The sequence below is a fragment of the Myotis yumanensis genome, unplaced genomic scaffold (genome assembly GCF_028538775.1).
Source record: "Myotis yumanensis isolate MYYU_CA2020_CCGP unplaced genomic scaffold, mMyoYum1.0.hap1 SCAF_9, whole genome shotgun sequence".
NCBI classification, from domain to species: domain Eukaryota; kingdom Metazoa; phylum Chordata; class Mammalia; order Chiroptera; family Vespertilionidae; genus Myotis; species Myotis yumanensis.
In genome coordinates, this window is record NW_027223760.1 from 45,820,093 (window position 1) to 45,842,372 (window position 22,280).

Below are 22,280 nucleotides of genomic sequence, written 5' to 3' on the forward strand. Positions count from 1 at the left end.
ATTCCTCCTTTCTGTTCTGACACACAGGATATTTGGTTCAGTGAAGCCAGCATGTACTGTATGCTGACTTCGTAGACATTTGGAAAGATATTAAAGAATGAAGGGTGAGAGTTAAGCTGTCATTTAAATGTTGGGATAGACGGATCAGAGGCTTGAGGTAAATTGCTTCTGAGGACAGGCTATATCAACTTTCTGTCTAAGAAGGGACCGGCTGTCTTATTATCTTGTCACTGTCACTGGAAGCCATCACCCTCAAACCAAGATATTCTTTCCTCCTATCTTTCCTAGCCTGGGAACTCCCTATCTTCCTTCCAAAGTTCTGATTTATTTTAAATTAGTGCAATAGATAGCTGCATAGTTATCCCCACTGGGGAAATTGTTAGAGTGATTTTTAAGAACCAAGGGATGACTAGCTGGTTTGGCTTCGTGGGTAGAGCGTCAGCCTGTGGACTGAAGGGTCCTGGGTCCAATTCCATTCAAGGGCAAATTCCCGGGTATGGGCTCAATCCCCCAGTGGGAGGCATGTAGGAGGCAGCTGATCAATTATTCTCTCTCATCACTGATGTTTCTCTCCCTCTCCCTCTCCCTTTCCCTCTCCCTCTCCCTCTCCCTCTCCCTCTTCCTCTCATTCTCCCTCTCCCTCTCCCTCTCCCTCTCCCTCTCCCTCTCCCTCTTCCTCTCATTCTCCCTCTCCCTCTCATTCTCCCTCTCCCTCTCCCTTCCTCTCAGAAATCAATTAAAATTATATTAAAATAAAAAAAGAACCAAGGGATGACCAGAGCTCAATTCCTACTTGTCATTTGAATAATAAAGTTTGGAAAGTTCATAACCCTTAAAAACAAAAATATCAGAAGGCTTTTAGTTTTCTTTAAAGCCTTAGTGATTTGCCAGAAGCATCCAACAGAACTACCAGAACAGGACATTCTCCTAAAAATAATGATAAAACCCCTTTAGATGTATTAAGACCTAAGTAGGCATGAGAACAGGAGTTAACATAATTTCCTGTCTGTGGTCCCTCCATCCCTTGCTTTAACTGGGCAGGGCTGCTGGGTGGGGAGTTCAAAGCAAAAGGGAAGTTTGTGGCCTGAGTTCAAGGTAGGACAAGGTAGAAGCTCTGAAGAGCTGTATCAATTCAAACTGAGTCAGACCACTGAACAAATGGATTCTCATATACTGAAGAGTATACACTGGTCTCCATGGAGAGGTTTAACCAATGCTGCATTTGTAGAATTTCTGAGGGATGTCTCTACTTTTTCATTGACACTATGTCTATTTAAATTAAAATGCAAGCAAATAAAGAGAAGATATGAAAGTACACACACACATACATATACAACTACATTTGTATATGATGCCATATGTATAGGAGAAAAAAAAGGTGGAAAGGCCCCAAATCGCATTTATCTGCCAGCTGAGATTATAAGGGATCTTTTTGCTTTTTACCTCTTCAAATTGTTACAAATGTTTTGGCATAGTGAAACTTCTGGTGTGATACTGTCATGGTGGATACATTAGTCATAACCCATAGAATTTCAACACAAAGAGTGACCGATGGGCTTTAATTAAAACAGTGATCAGTAGTAATTCGTCTATTGTAAACAAATTAGCACACTAAAGAAAGATGTTAATAGTAGGACAAAGTGTGGGAAGGGGAGGGGAGAAGAAAGGGTATTTGGTGTATGGGAACCCTTTGAACTTTATGTTCAATTTCTTATAAGCCTAAAAACTGCTCTAAAAGTAAAGTCTATTATTTAAAAATTAATAGAGTACCCTGGCCAGGTTGGTTCAGTGGATAGAGTGTCTGCCATGAACTGAACAGTCCCGGGTCCAAATTCCAGCAAGGGCACTTACCTTGGTTGCAGGCTTGATCCCCGGCCCTGGTCGGGGCATGTGCGGGAAGCAACCAGTCAATGTGTCTCACATGGATGTGTCTCTCTCCCTTCCACTCTCTTAAAAAAATTAATAGACTATTGTTAAATTTTTTATGTAACTGAACATGCTGCTTAGGTGCCTGTGTTACAGAACTTTACCTGTAGTAGCGCTGGTGGAGTGATGTGTTTTCATTGTATATGCCCAGCTATCAGCTTTCCCCAGTGGCACCAAGAGTCCCGGGAGGATGAGGAGATGCATTGTGGTTAATCAAAGGTTCTTCTTAAATCCTTAGGAGTTCAGACATGTGCTCATGGGAAGGAGGAAACTAAATTTTATGAGTGCCCCCTCTGTGCTGGACACTGTGAGGGGTCTCATGTGTCCTCAGCTCCCCTTTATAGTAGCCTTGTGATGTAGATATTCTCGGGTTATAGACGAGAAAGCTCCCAAGCGAGGTCACAAGCTAGTAGAGTGGAGGCTGCAGCTTAAAAATCAGATGCATCCGACCCCCTGTGTTCCTTTGACTTGTTATAGTGCTCATTCTTAGTTATGCAGTAGCCAAATTTAGCACCTTACTTATGTATTTTCCCACAGGGTGCCATTTCGATCCCATGAAACAGTCATCTGATGTTTTGGCAATAATGTTAGGCATCTAACTTCATTTTCTTTCTTCATGTCTAATGATCCTCTCGTGAAGGCCTTGGGAAGGGTTTGAAAAAGGCCAGCGTAAGGTGGGAAATGCTTACTTGATGGTGAGCTGTGAGAAAGAGAGCCGTGAGAGTGTGTGCCAGGAGATAACTTGGTAACACAGCTTGGGAAAGTGAAGGCAGAAAGGAAGGGGGTTAGAAGCAAGTGGCTCAGATTGGAGAATGCAGAGATGGCTAGAAAAGGCTTTTCAAACAAAAAAACACGTCTTTCCCTGGAAAGAACCAGTGTGTGAGACACAATCTGACAGTAAAACACACACATCTGTGTGCATCCACACATGCACACACATGCACTCACACACACAGTTGACACTCTTTGTAGCAGGAGTCGGCAGCACAGCTAACAAGTGCCTGGTTCAGTGCTGAGCACTCCTCTAAGTAGAAGTAAAGGTTGGGGCCTGGAACTCTGCTTTGTAGCCTCCTTCATCCATCTCTTAGGGCCTGAATTGGAGGAGAGTCTGACAAGAGAAGTGCTAACGCATTTGCGGGGTTGTAGTGCAGGTATCTTGCACAGGAACACCAGTGGCCGTGTTGCTAGTGTTGCTTTCATTGGAGAGATTATGATGGTTGTTCTCTCACTTGGTCTTATTGGGACCAAGACATAATTATTGCACTGTAAGGACTTTTCTGTTGTTAATTATTTAGTTTGCTTGTTGTAGGTAATGAGAGAAATTGTAATTGGTCCTTAAATTCACATCTGCAATAACAACAGGAGCTATTGATGTTGGCTTGGAGATTATATGAATTCGATATAGACCCCAAATTGGCACCACATAATGCTATTTCCCTTTCAGCTCTAATATTTTGGCTTGCTGGTCTTTAGTTTCAGTCCTTTTTTTTCCTTCAAAAAGTACATACTTATAGTTTAACGTAAGTCATCTATACTTCTCACACACAGTGAGATGCAAGTTTCAAATTTGAAAGATTAATTTTGCAATGTTATCAGAAAATTGATTCATTGATTATTTTATATGAAGGAGTTAATCGATGGTGATAGTCTTAAGCCACTGGGTATTAACAATCTCCATCTCAGTAGGTTGACCTTGTATGTATGGGAGCTATCTGTACAGCTCTGGATTTGCAGCATAATGTTTGCAGGGGTGGGCAAACTTTTTGACTCGAGGGCCACAATGGGTTCTTAAACTGGACCGGAGGGCCGGAACAAAAGCATGGATGGAGTGTTTGTGTGAACTAATATAAATTCAAAGTAAACATCATTACATAAAAGGGTACGGTCTTTTTTTTTTTTAGTTTTATTCATTTCAAACGGGCCGGATCTGGCCCGCGGGCCGTAGTTTGCCCATGGCTGGTTTAGAGGGAACACAACCTACCTAATCATTTTCATGAATGAAAAGCATCCTGGATGTGAGAGCCACTGTGGCTCTTGTCTTCTTAGTGTTTAGATGGTGGCAGGGCGACTTTTGGACTCAGACCTATGGCAAGGCTGCCTGAAGTAGGAGCCCTGTCCCCTGGGAATGAAGAAACTTCCCTTGTGCTTAAGAGAGGTGGGAGTAGTCTCTTGAGAAATTTCTGATCTAGAAGCCAGAATTTACTTCCTGATGAAAGGGAGGAACATTCTTGTAGAGGGGGATTCAATAGCCAGGAACTAATCTGGATGACTCTTATTCTATTTATGCCTCAAGTAATGAAGCTTTGGACTATGTCATGTATAGGACAGTTTAGAGATATAGAACTATATCTCATCCCCAATCTTCTACTGATAGAGCAATCTGAAAGTTTTAGTAAGTAAAAGGTAAGAGTGTTCATCCTATTTTCACAGAGTTATCAAACTACCAAGTTTTAATTTTGTAGTTTAAAAGGTAATAATAGGTTTTAAAAAAAATTCCCATTGTGCCTTGGCTTTGCAACAGGCATGTTTACAGAGCAAGAGACCAACACAGTCTGTGCCAGTTCAGCCAGAAGATTTTGAAAAATTAGAAAAGCACTTTAATTGCTAATGTAATAGGGAGTTAATACTGGATCCTGGGGGTAGTCTGCCTGTGGAAGTGTAGTGAGGTTTGGGGGTAAGGAAAGGTGAGTTTGAAATCTGCTTTTAATAACCCTGTCCTTGGCCAGCGGGGTTCACTTTCCAGGATCTCAAGTTTTAATTTACACAATGAGGCGTTTGGTCTAGATTCTGTGAGTGTTCCCTTTCTGCCAACCTCGTGTTCATCTAAAACAGAGGGAGAAAAGCGCACGGTGTCAGGGTTAGGAAGTGGAGCTTTCCAGTCCCTGTGCTCTTCCGTAAATGAAGGACAAAGCTTAAGTTATCTTTTCAGAAAACCTAGATAGAAAATTCTGTATTTTCTGACGTAGGTTCTTATTTTACTTGCACACATTGAAAAGAGATGGTAGAAATGCTTGTTTCATTTCTAAGCTCCAGAGTTTGGTTCATGTGATCTTAACCATCTCTGAAGTCCACAAATGGTGGATAAGGAAATCTCAGTGCCATTTATGTATCGGAATGTTTTGGGCTTCAAGTCACAGCTGACCTTCACTCCTGGTTTGAATGAAAAGGAAATGCATTATCTCACACAATTAGAAGTCTAGAGGAGAGGCAGGGCTCCATAAGCTCTGTGCAAACCGCCCGCCCACCCCATCTCTGTGCAGCTCTCTCCTTGTGTTAGCAAGCCTGACTCTGTTACCCTGTGGCCATCTGGCTGAATGCTCCCTTGTCACATCCCGCAAGGAAGAGAAACCCCAAGCGCGGAAGTCTTTTCTGCTCCTTAGTGCTTATTATACTCTAACAAATTACATATGTTACACCCTTTTTTTTGTTTGTTTTTCTTTCTACTTACTGTCTTTTCCCAGCAGAAGGTAAGCATCACGAGGGAAGGATTTGTGCTATTCGTGCTTTTTGTTCCCTTACGTGTATCCAGTGCCTCTCACGTAGTAGCTACTCCGTAAACTTTTATTGAATGAATGAATGAGTTCTCTTAACATTTAATAAGAAAATATTGCATTACATATTTCTTTGAGCTTTAAAACTACATATACTAAATTTTGAAGGTATTTAAATGATAGAAATTACATTATGTAAATCTGGTTAAACGTTTTTTGGATGTGAATGTTTTCATTCCGCTTCTTTAAAGATTTCCTTTTACTCTTCCTCTTTTAAAATCATTAAGTGAGGTGAAGGGATTAAGTTGTACAAATTGCCAGTTATAAAAAAACATTCACAGGGATGTAAGTGCAGCATGGGGAATATAGCCAATAATATAATAACTATGTATGGTGTCAGACGGGTAGTAGCAGACTTATTGGGGTGATCACTTCATAAGTTACATATATGTCTAATCACTATATTGTACACCTGAAATTAATATAATATTATATGCCAACTGTAATTGAGAAATAAATTATTTTTAAAATAAAAAATAAAATAAAGTAGAGTCATTAAGTGGACACATTATTTTCTGGGGGAAATTTCCATCAGAAATTTAAATTCTTTATTTGAATTTCTTTTGTAATCAACCCCACCCCCCGAATCAATTGGTAATTTTAAACTTGCAGGAAAAAAAATGTCCAATTTCAAATATACAGTGTGCAGGCAAGCAGAAATTGTTTTTGCTAAGCTCTCTCTTCTGGTGCCATTGGTTTGAATACATTTCCAACAGACCTCTTACTGTAGTAAATTATATTATTTATATGACAAGTTATGGGCACCACTCAATGCTAGCCTTTTATTAGACATATACATTTTCATTTCAGTTACTGTAATACCTCTATGAACTTTTCTGAAAAAAATAAAGTGAGAATTGCTTTTCCCCTTGGTGATACTGCTATGCCACTGAGCTGGGATGGCCATGACCTGGTTCCTGTCCATTAACAGCTGTCCTGCTGACACATCACTAGAATAGTACATTCAGGAGTGACTTTTATATGAAAGGACTTCTTCCTTTTCCACGGCAGTCCGTTCTGTCTGTTCCTCCTGGGTGAATTTTCTAGAAGTTCAGCTCCTGTTTAACCCTCCTTTCTTTTTTGTATGCAAAAATAATTAAGCTCCATAAGAACTATTGCATTTTGTAATGGCTACACACATTTTTTGTTACACAGATGTGTCATATTTTATGTACCATGGGCAGTGTAGATTATTTCAAAAATTCCGCTGTTTATTAAAACACTGAAGAGAACATTCTTATTAAGGTATCTTAGCTTATTTCTGCATCTGTCTATGAGTCTCCAGGAGAAATGCTTGGTCAAGGGCAATGAGGAGGATATGAGGGCGATCTGCCTGCTACATTTGTCACCACATTGACCAGCAGGGTTGATTGGGCTGATCTGGCTGGCGAGGCGGGTGTCCCCCTCCTCCCTCAACCATCCATGTGTGTCCCTCCCGAAGCTGCACACTTGGTCTGAGAGGATGGCCTTCCCCGCAGAGGAGAAGCCGGGTCTTCGGGCAAGGGTATACGAGTAGCTGCCATTCCCCTGCTAGAACCTCCAAACAAGCTCTCAAGGGCAATGAGGAATATTTTAATTTTTGAGAGATAACCCATCTCCCTTCCCATCTCAAAAACATCTGGCCTCAAATAGCGTAGGAATATATTTATTTCCTGCATCCTTGTCATTGTTAGATATATTTGGATGAATTTGCTCTGAGTTTCAGGCTTTAGGTTTCCTCCCTGGTGGGTGCCCTCCTCCCCATTCAGTCCTTCGGTTTGTGTGAGGGGTGGGGTTGGTCAGTGCATAGGCATTGTCTGGTGCATTTCTGGAACCTGGGATAATGGTTTGGGCCAGAGACTCACTGTTACTGCCATGAATCATTCCATTTAGTTTTTTAATTTCCAATTTTCCAAGGATGCAAATATAAGACGTTTAATGCCTACCTGACATTTTTTTCCTAAGTTTCTGAGAATGAATTACAGAAAAAGAGGACTAGAAAGGGGAAGTGACATACCAAATTACATGACCTTTGACAGTCTCTCTGGGCCACAATATATATTCTTAATCTGCATCGGTTGGGTTAAATGCCCTCCATGGTTGATTTAAGTCTGTCAGTGAATCTCTATTCAAAATGATGTGTGTGTGGGGCGGGGGGGGAGTTGTTCTAGTAATCCTAGGGGTCCCCATTCTGCCTGGTGGGCCTCAGTGGGACTTTGAGATGAACAATTTAAAATGGCTATAATTTCATTTCTGCTTATATTATTGTGATCTTACTACAATAACTACTCTTTCTTCTTCTGCTCCTGGTCCCTCCTTACTCTCTTAGTCTGTGGGATTCATAAAACCCACTTTGAATTAGTTGCTTCCAGTTTCCTCATAATCATTAATTTAGCTTATACAATCAAAGTGATGTTGGATTTTTACACATGACACTCAAATGTTAATTCAGAGATTACAGACTTCGAGGTCTGGGGGGATGAGGAGGACAGGGGCCCAGAGCAGCAATGTCTTGTGTGAGGGGCCAGCTGTGTAACTCCAGACACACAACTTTTATCCACATCTGGCTTTCCTAGAAAAGCCAAAGTTGTGCATTTTGAGTGAAATCCTCCAATTTTTCAGATTTCTTAATAGATTTCTAAAACATTGCACAGGCCAAGCACACCAGGTCTGGGGGTTGGGTTTGACTCTGCCGTAAGCCCACGTGTGGCTGAGAACATCTCTTCCTTTTCTCGTTGTTACCGCCTTATTGTTTGTGAGCTTAGCTCATGCTTGGTAGATGGTTAGCATCTAATTTTAGTTTCTAACAGGCGCTTTTAGAAATAAATTATAGTGTCAAACAAATATTTTACTATCTTGCTGTAATCTGGAATCTGGGTGGAAATAAAATAGTGCCTTTTTGGTGATAGCTTTAGTATACAGCATTTCATCTACTTATGAAAGGAGAACTGCCAGTGATATCCTACAGGATGTTTCCTTGCTTCTTTTTAAAATGGAGTGAAATATGCAGCCTCCGTGTGTTTGTCAGTGCAGAAAATGAGAGTGGATTTATTTTGATCCACATATTAGGCTGAACGAGGCACAGTGTGATGAGCTGAGCAGTCTGCCCCACAATGCGATGCTGGGGAGCGTGCTGCTTGCGGCACTTTGTGAACGATCATTTAGGATTTTATTTTTCTCATCTGCGCCTGCATTATTCCACCTTCACGTATTAGGCATCTTCTGTAGAGTTGGCAGTGAATTGAATGCAGTGAGCACAGCAGGAGTAAGAGCAAATGATGAGTGAGCGGGGGATACAGACAGGTGGAAACAGGTCCTTAGGTCATTTGTAACACAGGAAGACTCATGGTGTTGGGGACTGAGAGAAATGCTGCTACCCTGAGCCCTGGGGTCAGCAGGGGCTGCCAAAGGAAATGAGAGCTGAGTTAAGATCTGAAGAGATGGTTGGAGTGTCTGAGTCTCGGAGGCTATGGGAGAGGGAACAGAAGAGACGACATCCCAGAGGTCTGAGGGGACGTGAAGAATTGGAGATCTGCAGGAAGCATCATGTCCGATGGCTGGAGTTCCGAGTAGGACAGCGAGTCCAGTCCGAGGAGCTGAGGGAGACCTCCCTTAGGAGCCCTGTCGTGAAGGTCCTTGTAAATCCTGTTAAGCAGCCATTGAAGGGGTTTAAGAAGAGAAGTGACTTGATCAGATAAAGGCAATGTTAAAAACCAGTTTGAACAGTAAATTCTCCTTTAGCTCTCTCCTTTACTTATTGCTATCTTCTTAAGCCTCTGTAGTCCAGGTGGTAATGCTGCAAGGGAACAGTTGCACAGATATATCTGATATATCTGATGTCCTAGTCTTCTTAGCTTCAGGTTTTTCTTCCCTCGACACCTGGGCAGATATGAAGCTAAAGGGAAACCGAGATCACAGCAAACCACCAGGTAGAAAGACTAGAAAACAAAGACAATGAGAGGAGCAGAAGATGCTTGTTTTGAAACAGAACTGTACTGTAATTAGGAGTCAGGAGGTCAGGGTTTGGACCTGTGGCCAACTTTCTGTGTAGTTTACTTTCCCACTTGTCAGATGAAGGTTTGGACCGGATGCTCTTGAAGGTGACGCTTGGGTTTACAATTCTGTGAGGATGGTTTCAGTTGTGCGTGATGAGTCTGTCACCCCTGTGTGTAAGTCAAATCACAGATCTAGTCAGTGCACTAAGATTTTAAGTGTGTGTGTGTGTGTGTGTGTGTGTGAATGTTATTAGAATTTGAAATGTTATTAGCAGAGGAAATGTGGGCCATAGGAGGTAGAATGCATTTGAGAAAACAGTGCTAATGCTAATGGGCGGCTGTTCATCACAGTTCTCAGGAGCTGCCTTCCTGCATGGAAAGGCAGGCGGTGTGAGCAGGAGCTACTGTCAGTACCAGTCACAAGGGCAGGGACAGAGACACTAAGAAAAGCCCCTCCATTGTCACAACATTTTAGGCTGCAAGTGTCAGGAGTCAGACAGTTTCCTAGCTACATGAACATGTGATCAAAGTATCCCTCCATCCAGTTCCCCTGGTTGGCAGTGGTGGAGATAGAGGTGCAAAATTTCTGGGAAATTTGAGACCATATTAGAGAAACCTATTTTTCTTCCCCTTGGTTATTTTCTTCAGTGGCTGCTTTTTGTTTGTGTTTTAACTACTACGGCAATCTGAAGTCATTTTGCTCATTTAGAAACATAAAATATATACTGTGCAACTTACTTTTTATTTCACTCATATAGTTACCATAGTAGATAACTGTTTCATCTTAAGCATTTGTATAATACATTTTATGAAGTCTAGCTCTGCTAAGGTGTCACCAGTTTCTGACAACTAGATAGTGACTTTATAAAGATAATATGATGATGGGTCTTTTTTAAAATTATTAATTTGAGAGAGAGAGAGGGAGAGAGAAACATTGATTTGCTGTTCCACTTATTTATGCATTCATTGATTGTTTCTTTTCTGTGCCCTGACCACTCGGAGCTGACGTGAACTTGGGTTCCCACTGTGGTCCCTGCTGATCAGAGGCAGCATGAACATGGATTTCAGGGCCTCGGCCAGGCCTACGGGCAGGTGGCTGCTTGAAGGTTAACTGATGCTGTGAGAAGCACAGGGCTCTGAGACTGTGCACTTCCCACTGAATTATACTGCAAATGATCATTTTTATAGCTTTGACTCTATTGTTCAGTCAAATGAAGTAGTGGAGTGTTTAAGATTTCAATGCAGGAGATACTTGAGGGCTAGAGTTACCCTATCAAAAGTGTATTCATTTTTATACTTTTTCACTTCTCTTCCTTTTGTGCTCATAATCTGTTTACAATGTCTCCAGACCTTCTAATTGTATCTGTTTCTCAAAGCTGCGGTTCTGATAAGGTACTTATTTCAATCTTTTTACACAAAACCTTATTTCTTCACAGATTTTAGAAATTGTGGGATTGAAAAGGCCAAATACTCATAACCTTATCAGCAGTTTATTTCTATTGACAAACTTTATGAGCTGACATTTTAGTTTTTTTTTTTTAATTGAACAGGGAAAAAGCCACACACATCAAATACCATAAATTTTTCAGAATAAAGATATTTCACTGCCTTCTGGCTCAAAACTTTATATCTTTCAGTGGAATCTATCTCAATGGCTGTGTGTGTGTGGAGGGGGCGGGGAGAGAGAGAGAGAGAGAGAAAGAGAGAGAGAGAGAAGAGAGGAGAGAGACTGGGTAAGTGAACTGATCGATTGACTTTCTGTTTTTATTGATTTGCTTGTGGAACACTGAGCAGACTACAATGGAACTAAATGCATAAACACAGACATACACATACGTTCACCCACCTACCTATCCACCCCATAAACCTGCTTCCCATTCCTCCATATCAAAACTATACCCAGTGATTTTAAAGTTTAGGATGCATAAGGATTGAATAGCGATTGGCATATAGTAGATGTTACATAAATATTTATTGGATGATTTTTTTGGTCCCATCCCTATCGATTTGGTAGGTTTGGAATAGGACCTGTTGAATGGGCATCAATATGAGGCACACCGGTTGACTTTGATGTTGGTGGCCGAAGGACCACACTTTGAGAAGCACCTTGTTGTGGACCTGTGGCTGTGGCTGTGGTGACATGAACAGCCTACTTTCTGACACGGGGTCGGGGTGGGGATAAAGTCCCCTGTGCCTGTAAATCTGCAAAATCATCCTGCTTTCCGGAGGATTCTGACAGTGCTCCACCACTTGGCTGGTATCTTACCAAGTCAGGTGTCCTATGTGCTATGCCCTTAGGTACTAGGACTTGCAGCCATGGCCAACAAAGTATTTTCTGACTTTCAACTTACCTTTATATTTGTAAAAGAATACAGTAATAGTTACTGACATACTTTCATGTAAGGAGAGGTTGATTGAAGTGTAGCCAAACAGTCATAGCTATTTTGATACAAATGTTTATTTTTCTTAACCAAAAGACATAAGGGGCTTTGTGCCAAACCACATACCTTTTTTTATTGCATACTTTGTATTATTCTTAGGAACTGAACATGTGACCCATGTGTAACACAGTGTAAAATAGTTCAAATAAAGAAACCACCTAGTTTTTATAGCCAGACAAAAAAAACCCTTCTATTATCACGTCTTCTATAACCCTTAGCTCCTAAGTTGTCTTTTTTTCTGCCTAAAGACAGTACTTGGAGCATAACCTCCTCTATCGCCAACCCTGTTGCTTAGCAACATTTGTTTCTGCAGAAGTTACTAGCAAGATGTTTACATTAGAAAAGAACTACATGTGTACCATTTACATACTACCTGCTTATATGTGTATCTTGCCAGTGGCAAATAAGAGTAACATTAGCTGGAATATGGACTGGTAGTTGGTGGGTCATTTATAAGTTCAACTCGGAGAAATCAGAGACAATAAAACTAGGAATCTTCGACACTGAGCAAATAATCTTAGTGCAGGGAAGTAACTGTTTAGACAAGAAATCGTGTCAGCATTTTGGATTAACCTGTAATAGAGCAAATTTGTGACTGATACAGGGTCTGCTGTGTGTTATAATGCAAGGATTTGAATCAATACCCCAGTGAGGGGGGAGTAGTAGTGAAGAATCACTCTGTAGTTACAATGATTGTCATTGCATTGTAGTTGCATGTTAATTGCTCAGTTACACATCTGTGTACCTTTTATAGTGTTATTTTAGTCTGTTTAGCCAATTAGCTTGTTATAAAGAACTTTTCCAGATACTTCTTTTTATTTTAAAAGAAATATATCTTTATCACAAACAATTCAAATTCTGTAGAAAGGTACATGTGGAAAATTAACTTATTTCTGTATCCCTCCCCTGAGCTAAAAACAGAGTTTGATGAACAGATTTTGTCCTTTGCAGTCAATTCTTGGTCATGTGGTGGCAGATTAATTGGTTTGAATATCACCAGTAGTAAAAGTAACAATGCATTTGTGAAAAAGTTAAAGTTGCTATGAACCAAGCAAACCCTATCAGATTGAACCATGGGAAATTGCTGTGTTATTAGGTCAAAAATGTCAAATATTGGCAGTTTCATGTGGTTAAGCTATACTGTGAGAGGAATTGGTCCTTTGAAGCGATTTAGTAGGCAGTCGATGTGGTCATGTGAAGCTGCAGTGTGGAAATAGGCCCCAGGTGACTGTTCTTTGCCAGTAGTCAGGTGATGGAGAAACAGATATTGTTGGCTGGGGGAATGGTTGAGGCTATAATTCCCAATACTGCATTCAGGTCTGTGGTGTTGGGGAGCCTAGGAGGGGAACAGACCAGGAGGAATATGCCGTGGGATCAAAAAACTCAGCCAAGGAGGAAGCAGGAGCAGTAGACTTTTTGGCGGCTATAAGACAACTTATGTGTGTTATTTATAAGGTACTCCCAACTGTTGTATTATCTTTCCACATTTGGACGACATCTGGTGAACAAAAGACATGTCTCTACATCCTGAATGTGATTTTAGCTGAAGTAGTTTCTATGACATCGCATTTGTTTGCACCTTGTGTTTTGGGTTAGCTCTGACCTCTTTTCCCCATAACAGAGTTGAGTCTTTGTAGGTATCTGTTGGGAAAGTATAAAAAGCAAAAAATTGTGTAAAAGATACAATTCCATTTTTTACCCTCGTTGTTTCACTTAGTAGGTTATGGTGTGTGTGTGTGCCTGTGGGTGTGTGTATCAGCTTATTTATCATGAAGGGGAGTAGAACTAGCATTTCTCCTAGTTTGCAGCTGAAGCAGGCAGCACAGCATGCAGTACCACCCGCAGGTTACCCTGGAGCTGGACATCCGTTCTCAGGGTATGCAAATGCCTGTGTCTTTGTCTGTCTGGAGCCAAGCATGTCAAACTCGCGGTCTAGACCATCTTTTCATCACAGACACAGTTGAACAGCAAACTTGTCTTTTCTCTGCTTGTATTCTTTTTTGTTGTGATTTGTCCTTAAGCTTTTTCCTATTAGAATATTTTACTTATGACAATATTCAGAATTCACTGGCAAGTAAGTTAGATGGAAATTGTCCTTGAAAGCAAGTAGTTCTTCATTTGTTTTTACATATTTTTCCTGTCTTTCATGGTTCTTTTATTCTTATAAGGAATTAGAAAAAAGATTAAATACACTTATTTAATAAGCAACATCTTGTAACTATGTTCATATCTTTTTACCCTACAATTTCCTTTTCATAATTCATTATAGGGAAATAATTCAAAACATATTTTTCAAAGCTCAATTATGTCCTTTGTGGTATTATTTATAAAAACTGAAATCTCAATCTAATTTTCTTTTAGATGGGCAGTGTCACATGAGTTTGATTATGGGGATGGAGGTGGAATTGTCTCATTCCTGTTTTTGTTGTTGTTAAGCCTCACTTAAGGATATTTTTTTCCATTACTTTTCAGAGAGAATGGAAAGGAGGGAGGGAGGGGAAGAGAGACAGAGGAGAGAGAGAGGAACATTGATGTGTGAGACACACAAACATAGACCAGTTGCCCCAGGTATGTGCCCTTGACTGAGAATGGAACTTGAGACCTTTTGGTGTGCAGGCCACTGAGCCACACTGGCTAGGGTTCATTCATGTTTTTCATCACAGGAAAGGAAGCTTGTATGGGGAAGGAATGGAATTCAAGAGGCAGAACCAGCTGCTCCTTGCCAATATTGTTAGCTGGTCTTCCCTCGGTTTTTGGAGGCACTGATATCAAAGGGAGTTGTGTTGAAAATGAGTGTCATCTCTCATCAGACTGATATCTGGGGCTAGTCCTGGTCTCTTAGTAAAAGGAAGATAGATCAAACTGGAGGAAGACCTGCCAGGTGACAGCAGCCCCTTTTCTCATTCAAGGAATAGACTAAGCCCCGCCCCACAGGGGGCAGGGAAAGGGGATCAGCATATATATTTACTATTTCTAGTATAAAGTGAATTTTACGGTCTCAGAGCTGTGTAGCTGTGGCTTGAAGAAAAAGTCCATATTTCTTTTTTTTTTTTTAACATATTTTATTGATTTTTTACAGAGAGGAGGGGAGAGGGATAGAGAGTTAGAAACATCGATGAGAGAGAAACATCGATCAGCTGCCTCCTGCACACCTCCTACTGGGGATGTGCCCGAAACCCAGGTACATGCCCTTGACCGGAATCGAACCTGGGACCTTTCAGTCCGCAGGCCGACGCTCTATCCACCGAGCCAAACCGGTTTCGGCAAGTCCATATTTCTTGTGGTTGTAACACGCTTGAGGCATGTTTGGCTCCTTGGGTACTAATTTTTGTCTTCTAGAGGCGTCAGGTAGCAGCCCCTCAGGTCTACCTCACTGAAAAAGGACACATCGAAAAGATGAGAGGAAATGTGGATGCATTGTTTTTTCCACAGGCTAAAGGGAGAGTGAGCAAGGACGGGTTGTGTTTATGTGTGATCTTCCCTTTCCTAGTACGATGTCAAATAATGGCCAAGAAAACTATCTGAAATATTAAAGAAAGAATATATTTGTCTTTTCTTTAATAACATTGCTTTTTAAAAAAATAGCCACTGCAGTGTGAACCTGACAAAATGAAATACTGTGAATTTTTCTATTAACTAAAATTTTATTTTGATCATGATGAGATTGGAGGTTAGCTGGAATTTATCCCTTCCGAATTAGAGTGGAAACTTGAGTTGCTTATTCTCCGAGCGGGAGGTGAAGGTGTCAGTATGGCTGGTGGGTGGATATCTGAATCTTGCTACCAAACGCAGGGAGGGCTCCCTGTGCCCTTATATCCTCCTGGGACTTTCTCAGAGGCTCAGTTATCTTTTTTTTTTTAAATATATATTTTATTGATTTTTTTACAGAGGGGGAGGAAGAGAGAGTTAGAAACATCGATCAGCTGCCTCTTGCAAACCCCGCACTGGGGATGTGCCCGCAACCAAGGTACATGCCCTTGACCAGAATCGAACCTGGGACCTTTCAATCCACAGGCCGACGCTCTATCCACTGAGCCAAACCGGTTAGGAAGAGGCTCAGTTATCTTTATGAGCAACAGTGTTTTCTCTGTTTTTGTATCATTTTTGACATCACAACCCCAAACCTATTGTTAGAATTTTTACCCTCAACCCTAATTGCAAGTCTTTTACGTCATGTGCACTTATAACTTTTCAACCCTCACTGGTGAAATGAATTTCAAATGTTGCCATATGTTTACTCAAAATCTGTGAGGAAGCCAGGCGTGCTGAAATTACGAAAGCTAGTGTTCCAGGGTTTGCTTTGTATGTACACGATAAGAAAACATGTGGTATATTTGTGGTATTATTGTGATTACATGGAAATTATTTTGACAGTGTTTGACTTGAACAGGGAGACATACTGGTGGTGCTAGGACTTGTAGGTGTTAATCACTGGGCTGACTTGGCAAGCCCCAGAGACAGCACGGATTACGGTATCTGGCACCTCACTGGGCAGTGGCTGCTGCATTGGCAGCCTCCACGTCAGTCGGGTCTGCCACCCACCCTGATGGTGGTGGATATCACAGACGGTTTCCTGCCCTTCTGTGCCATTTTTTCTGCCATCAGCTTTGAAATGAGTGGCTCTGTTCTTTTCCAAATGTGAATTCATTATGTTAATCTCAAAAGAAAGCGGGCTTGCTTTCAACTACATACCGGTATCGGTACTTATATAACTGATAGTGTGTTTTAAAAGTGTATTAAATGTATTTAGAAATCTAAAATCTGTAATAATTGAAATTTATTTGAATTAAATATCGAGGCTTTGAGTCTTATAGAAATGTAAAAACTATCATATAAAAAAACGGCATGATTTTTTTTTCTGTATTAGTCACTGTCAGGAGAAAATATTTTTCCCCCAAAATGAATGATGGCAGGAACTGAAACTGTAGGAAAAACACAATGGGAAACGATGAGTATGAAGACATGCCTTTGAGAAATGAGAGTTTAGGTGTACATGGTAAGAGAAGAAAGTGGGGGGAGTAAATCAATCAATCAATAGAAATAAATTTTTAATAATCCAAAGCAAAGGATCCTTGGGGGATGGGATTCTCAATGAAGCATAAGCTTCAGTTCCTTTTTGGAGCTGTTGCTGATAAGGGCAGATCATCAGTTTATTTGACAAGTGGAGGGAGAACTTGAAGAATGAAATTGGACAAGATTACAAATGATATTACATAATACATTTCTAAAACTTGCTTCACAAAGCCAGGCTCTTTTATACAACGTGAGATTCATTGGTCCTGAATTCATTTCACCTATTTACGTGCCTGCACAGACTAGGTGTGAAGTAGGGCACCTGGCCATCGTTTTCAAATCCCCTATAGTGGTCTGAAGTAGCACTCTCTGAGGATGAGCCTGCCTCAAAAGACTAGTGCAGGGGCAAGTGTCCTTGGTAAATGCTAGTGAACATTTCACATGTCCATTTTAAAAATGAACAATGTGAAAGCTGGTCCTCAAATTAATATCTGAAATCTTGTTATTGAATAAAGCTTTAATTCAGCGGTTCTCAACCTGTGGGTCGCGACACCTTTGGTGGTCGAACGACCCTTTCACAGGGGTCGCCTAAGACCATCCTGCATATCAGATATTTACATTACGATTCATAACAGTAGCAACATTACAGTTATGAAGTAGCAACAAAAATAATTTTGTCATTGGGTCACAACGTGAGGAACTGTATTTAAAGGGCCAGAAGGTTGAGAACCACTGCTTTAATTGTTTAAGGCTGATAGGCTAGTTGAATAAGTAAAAGAAGGAAGTTTATAAATTATTGGAATTAACAGTGCTAAAGTATCATAAGTTTGTATAGTAGTTGTTTCTTCAGAGTTCATATGCTGTGATTTAATTGTAATTTTAAAAATTATTTTCTCATACATGCTAATCCTATATAATAAAAGCTGTATATGTTGTGTCCAGTGATCCGGACGTCCATTCAACCAATCAAAATGTAATATGCTAATGATATGCTAAGGCCACTCAACCACTTGCTATGACGTGCACTGACTACCAGGGGGCAGACAGTTGACTGGTCAACCAGTTGCTATAATGTGCACTGACCACCAGGGGGCAGACACTCTGACTGGTAGGTTAGCTTGCTGCTGGGGTCCAGCTGATAGGGACTGAGTGAGATGGGACTGACATGCTCTGGAGCCCTCCTGTGGTCCCTCCCCAGCTGGCCAACCTTCTGTGTTCCTTCCTGGCCCTGACCATGCACTGGTGGGGTCCCTCGGCCTGGCCAGTACCCTCTTGCAATCCGGGACCCCTTGGGGGATGTTGGAGAGCCTGTTTTGGACCAATCCCACAGGCCAGGTGCACGAATTCATGCACTCAGCCTCTAGTATTTTGATAAAGGGACCAATTTCCAAAGAAAACATAGCAATACTAAATGTATATACAATAAAGAACAGAGCTTCAAAATATACAAAGCAAAAACTGGTAGAATTTAAATGAGAAATTGACAAATTTCCAATGACACTTGTGGATGTTAACGCTCCTCTTAGTCACTGATAGAAACTGTCACCCAGCAGGATCTAGTTGGCATTTATAGAACTCTCCACCCAACATCAGCAAAAGGTACAGGATGGGGCAAAAACAGGTACAGTTATTTGTATGGAAAGTAATACAATAATTAATAAATAACAATATAAACACAAACTCTGTGTTTCACATACAACTGTAAACCTACCCTTGCCCCATTGCATACATTTGGCACATATACCAAACAAATTAAACCAGATCTGGCTGATAAAATGTAAGGGAATTGAAATCATACCAAGTATGTTCTCTGACTGTAATGGAATCTAATTAAAGATTAATAACAAATAGGTGGAATAACTGGGGAGGAAGCGGGGGAGGAAAGAGGGGAGACCTTCATCTAAACAAAAACCTGGTTTCTCTGCCCTTGATTATGAATTGTCAATGGCTTGGGAAATTGGAAAATAGGTACATTTCATCTGACAGTGTCCCAAAATGATAATGAAAGATATCAATTGATTGTAACCCATGATCAGTTGTCTCTCTGTCCACTTTATTTTGCAGCCTCTCTGTTGAAAGGACTAAAGCATGCTAACATAGTGTTGCTTCATGACATCATCCACACCAAGGAGACGCTGACGCTTGTGTTTGAATATGTGGTGAGTAAAATAAGAATTCAGATTTTATAGATATGAATAAAAATCTTATAGTGTTATCATAGAGTTTTATGTTTAGGTTGCTGTATTGAAATGAGTATTTTATCTGAGTACACAAGACTTGTAACTTTGCATCATTTTGGATGATATATATCTTTAAAAAATCCTTAAAAATGTTAATTTGAATTTTCATCATATATGTCATCTATTTATAACCCTTGTTACTAGTATACACTGTAACTTTTAGGTTTATTTAATAGGATTAAACAGCATGATGCTGATCATTCCATCAAAGGAAGTTCACAGACCATTAAAAATGTGGAGTTTTTATTTGGCAGGGAGGGCAGGATTTTTAACTTGGTTTTTCAAAAGCATCCTTATTAGGGTTTTTGTTTTTTTTTTTTAATTGTGGAGAAAAGCCTGATACTTACAATTTAGACTTCATAGTTTTTCCCCTCACTTGGTATTTCAGCTATTAATTAGAACTTCCCATTTGCATAATACAATGTAATGATCTTATTGTGTTGAGGGTATAACTACTAGAAGACTTGGACTTGAACTCATAATTAATCTTTCTCCATTTCTCTTAGAAAAACATATGGTATTTGTGTAGCTCCACTTCACATTTAACTGTGGAATCATGAAATGTAACCATGATAATTAGCATCTCAATTTTCACAGATGGATCTGAGAACATGTAATTTATAAGATACAAATGACATTGGTGGAGGCTTTTATTGAGAAGAGTAGCTGTTGGTATTGTGAATGTATTAAGATCCGACTTGTAATTACCATACGACTTTAAAAAAAATTGAAATAGTTTTCATTTTTCCTTAAAGATATATAATAGAATGAATATTTGCAACATTTTTATCTTGCTAATGTCTGCCTGTGTCTATTTGTCATTTGAAAATTGTCTTATGAAGAAGCCATTTATCTTGTCTATTTACATATAAATGATAGATACATGTGAATAATATGGTAATGTGGCTACAAGGACAGCTAGAGCTGAGCAGTTGAATATATTACATGCTACCAAAAATGGATAGAGATTCACACATTAATGCAAGTATAATTTCCTTTGTTTAATAGATGATGTTGGAATCAATAATACATTCAGCTGATGTAGAACTGGAATGTAGAATTTTTGTTTCATATTTTCCAGTATGTCTAGTTGCAACATTTCAATTAAATCTAGATTTTTTTCCTTAGTATATGACTAACTTATGTATTGTTTTGTAGAAAAGATATCTCAAAAGTATACTTGCCCCCTTTCCCAAAACTGGATAATTAAATCAAAAGGAAGAAAAGTAGTTTGACACCTAAAATCAGTAACAGTGATAAAGAAACTAACAAAAATAACGTGAAAATATGTCTCCCAAATCATAAAGGAAAATTAAATGCATCTGTGAAGCTAAAAATGTACATAACAGATCTGATGTAATTTTCTGGTTTTCTGTGGAAGTTGTCACACAAAAGCAAAGAAATTCACTGTCTTGCAGTATTGCTAACCGATTAAGACCGACTTTTAAACAATCATTCTTTTTTGTGTGAGTGAAATTATCTATGGTTCCAATTCTTGTGGCTACATTCCAGGTCCTCTTAAAACAACCACATAATAGCGTGCACATATGCAGTACTCCACGGGCAACCTTTCATTCCTAACCTCTCTGTGGGAGTGAAGAACTAGATGAACCTGTTCTCTCTTAGAGAATGAGGCAAGCTTGTGTCGTTCATGGTTTATGATCGCCCTGCCCTACCTCTTCCGTTCTCCACTCTATTTCCTCACTTTCCCATTGTTTCTAGGCCTTTCACCTTTCAATATTTCTTTGTCTGTCTTTTTTTATTCATCTGTCCTTTTGCTCTCTCTGGTGAAGCACTTTTTGCTGCTACAACTGAAGTTTATTTGTTTGGTTTTTATTTATTTTTAAATACCATGTTTCAATGAATGTCTGAAATAAGAACCTTGTTACATATATAGCAAACAGTATCAAACATTTTAATCTACAATTTCCTGAACTTAATGATGATATTGCCACATTTCAAAATTGTTAACATCAAAGTAATCTTATAAAAAAATGTTGATTTTGTAGTTTCATAGTACCTTTTCATGAGGGAGGGGAACGAGTAAGTTAAACGGTGTAAAAAAAATCAACACATCATGCCCATTAAAATCCTAGATATGAAGGGAAAGTATAATAATTTAAGATTCATTAGACATTATTGGATTTTTTCTTTGGATTAGAATGAATTAAGTGTTCAAGGGTTTTTTGAGGTACCTATATAAGTTGAGTTCCACAAAGTGAAAGATTATTATTTATGATAGTTTATACATTGCATAATAGATTTCTTTTCTTTGCCTAGCTGCTTTCTTTTATTCCTACCAATGACATATTAGGTTACATAAAAGCCTTCTGAGGGCCAGAATAATGAAATAAGTGATGAAAAGTTCGTGATGTTAAGGAGTACTTGAGGAAATGACTTTGGAGGTCGTTACTAAGGTGATTTAGTGGATAACAGGCCATTGTTAATATTTCTTAAGTACTGTGAAGAGTTCCTACAACATCTGAAATATACTGTAGGTTCTTGTCCATTTTCAAGGCGTCTAGATAGAGTGACCTGCAAGTTGAAGGTTGGAAACATTCTGGGGAATGTGCTACCCAGGCTGCTCATGTCTCACTCCTGCAACACGGGGCCCCGTCATGTGTGCTGTTTGGATACTACCTTTCTCCAGTTGTTCAGTGCGAAGGAGCACCAGCATCCAGGGCGTGGCTCATTGAGCTTCACAAGGCATCTGGTTTCATAATGGTCTGAAATATTGTTATAGCTATCTTTTTTCTGCGTAGGTTTGAGACCTGGAAAAGAAATACAGAAAGTAGCGAAAGTGCTAACACAGCTGTTTTCCCTACTTAAACAGAAAGTTAAGCATTTTAGTTTTTCTTTTTTGCTAGAGACAAATAAGTGCCACATTTACCCTATTTAACACCATGCTGAAAAATTCAAAACAGATTCCATAAGTGGAATTAAGAGCATTTTTCTTAAAAAATATATTTTATTGATTTTTTACAGAGAGGAAGGGAGAGAGAGATAGAGAGTTAGAAACATCGATGAGAGGGAAACATCGACCAGCTGCCTCCTGCACATCTCCCACTGGGGATGTGCCCGCAACCCAGGTACATGCCCCTGACCGGAATCGAACCTGGGACCTTTCAGTCCGCA

At 39.8% G+C, this 22,280-nt stretch overlaps 1 protein-coding gene across 3 annotated transcripts in view; it reads left to right on the plus strand.

Annotated features, from left to right (window-relative positions):
• Window positions 1-22,280, plus strand: part of CDK14 (cyclin dependent kinase 14) — a 522,981-nt gene that overhangs the window by 202,496 nt on the left and 298,205 nt on the right. For all 3 annotated transcript variants that reach the window (XM_070424219.1, XM_070424218.1, XM_070424220.1), the window contains one exon: window positions 18,970-19,064. In XM_070424219.1, the coding sequence (XP_070280320.1) occupies window positions 18,970-19,064 (95 nt within the window). The remainder of the gene's footprint in view (window positions 1-18,969; window positions 19,065-22,280) is intronic.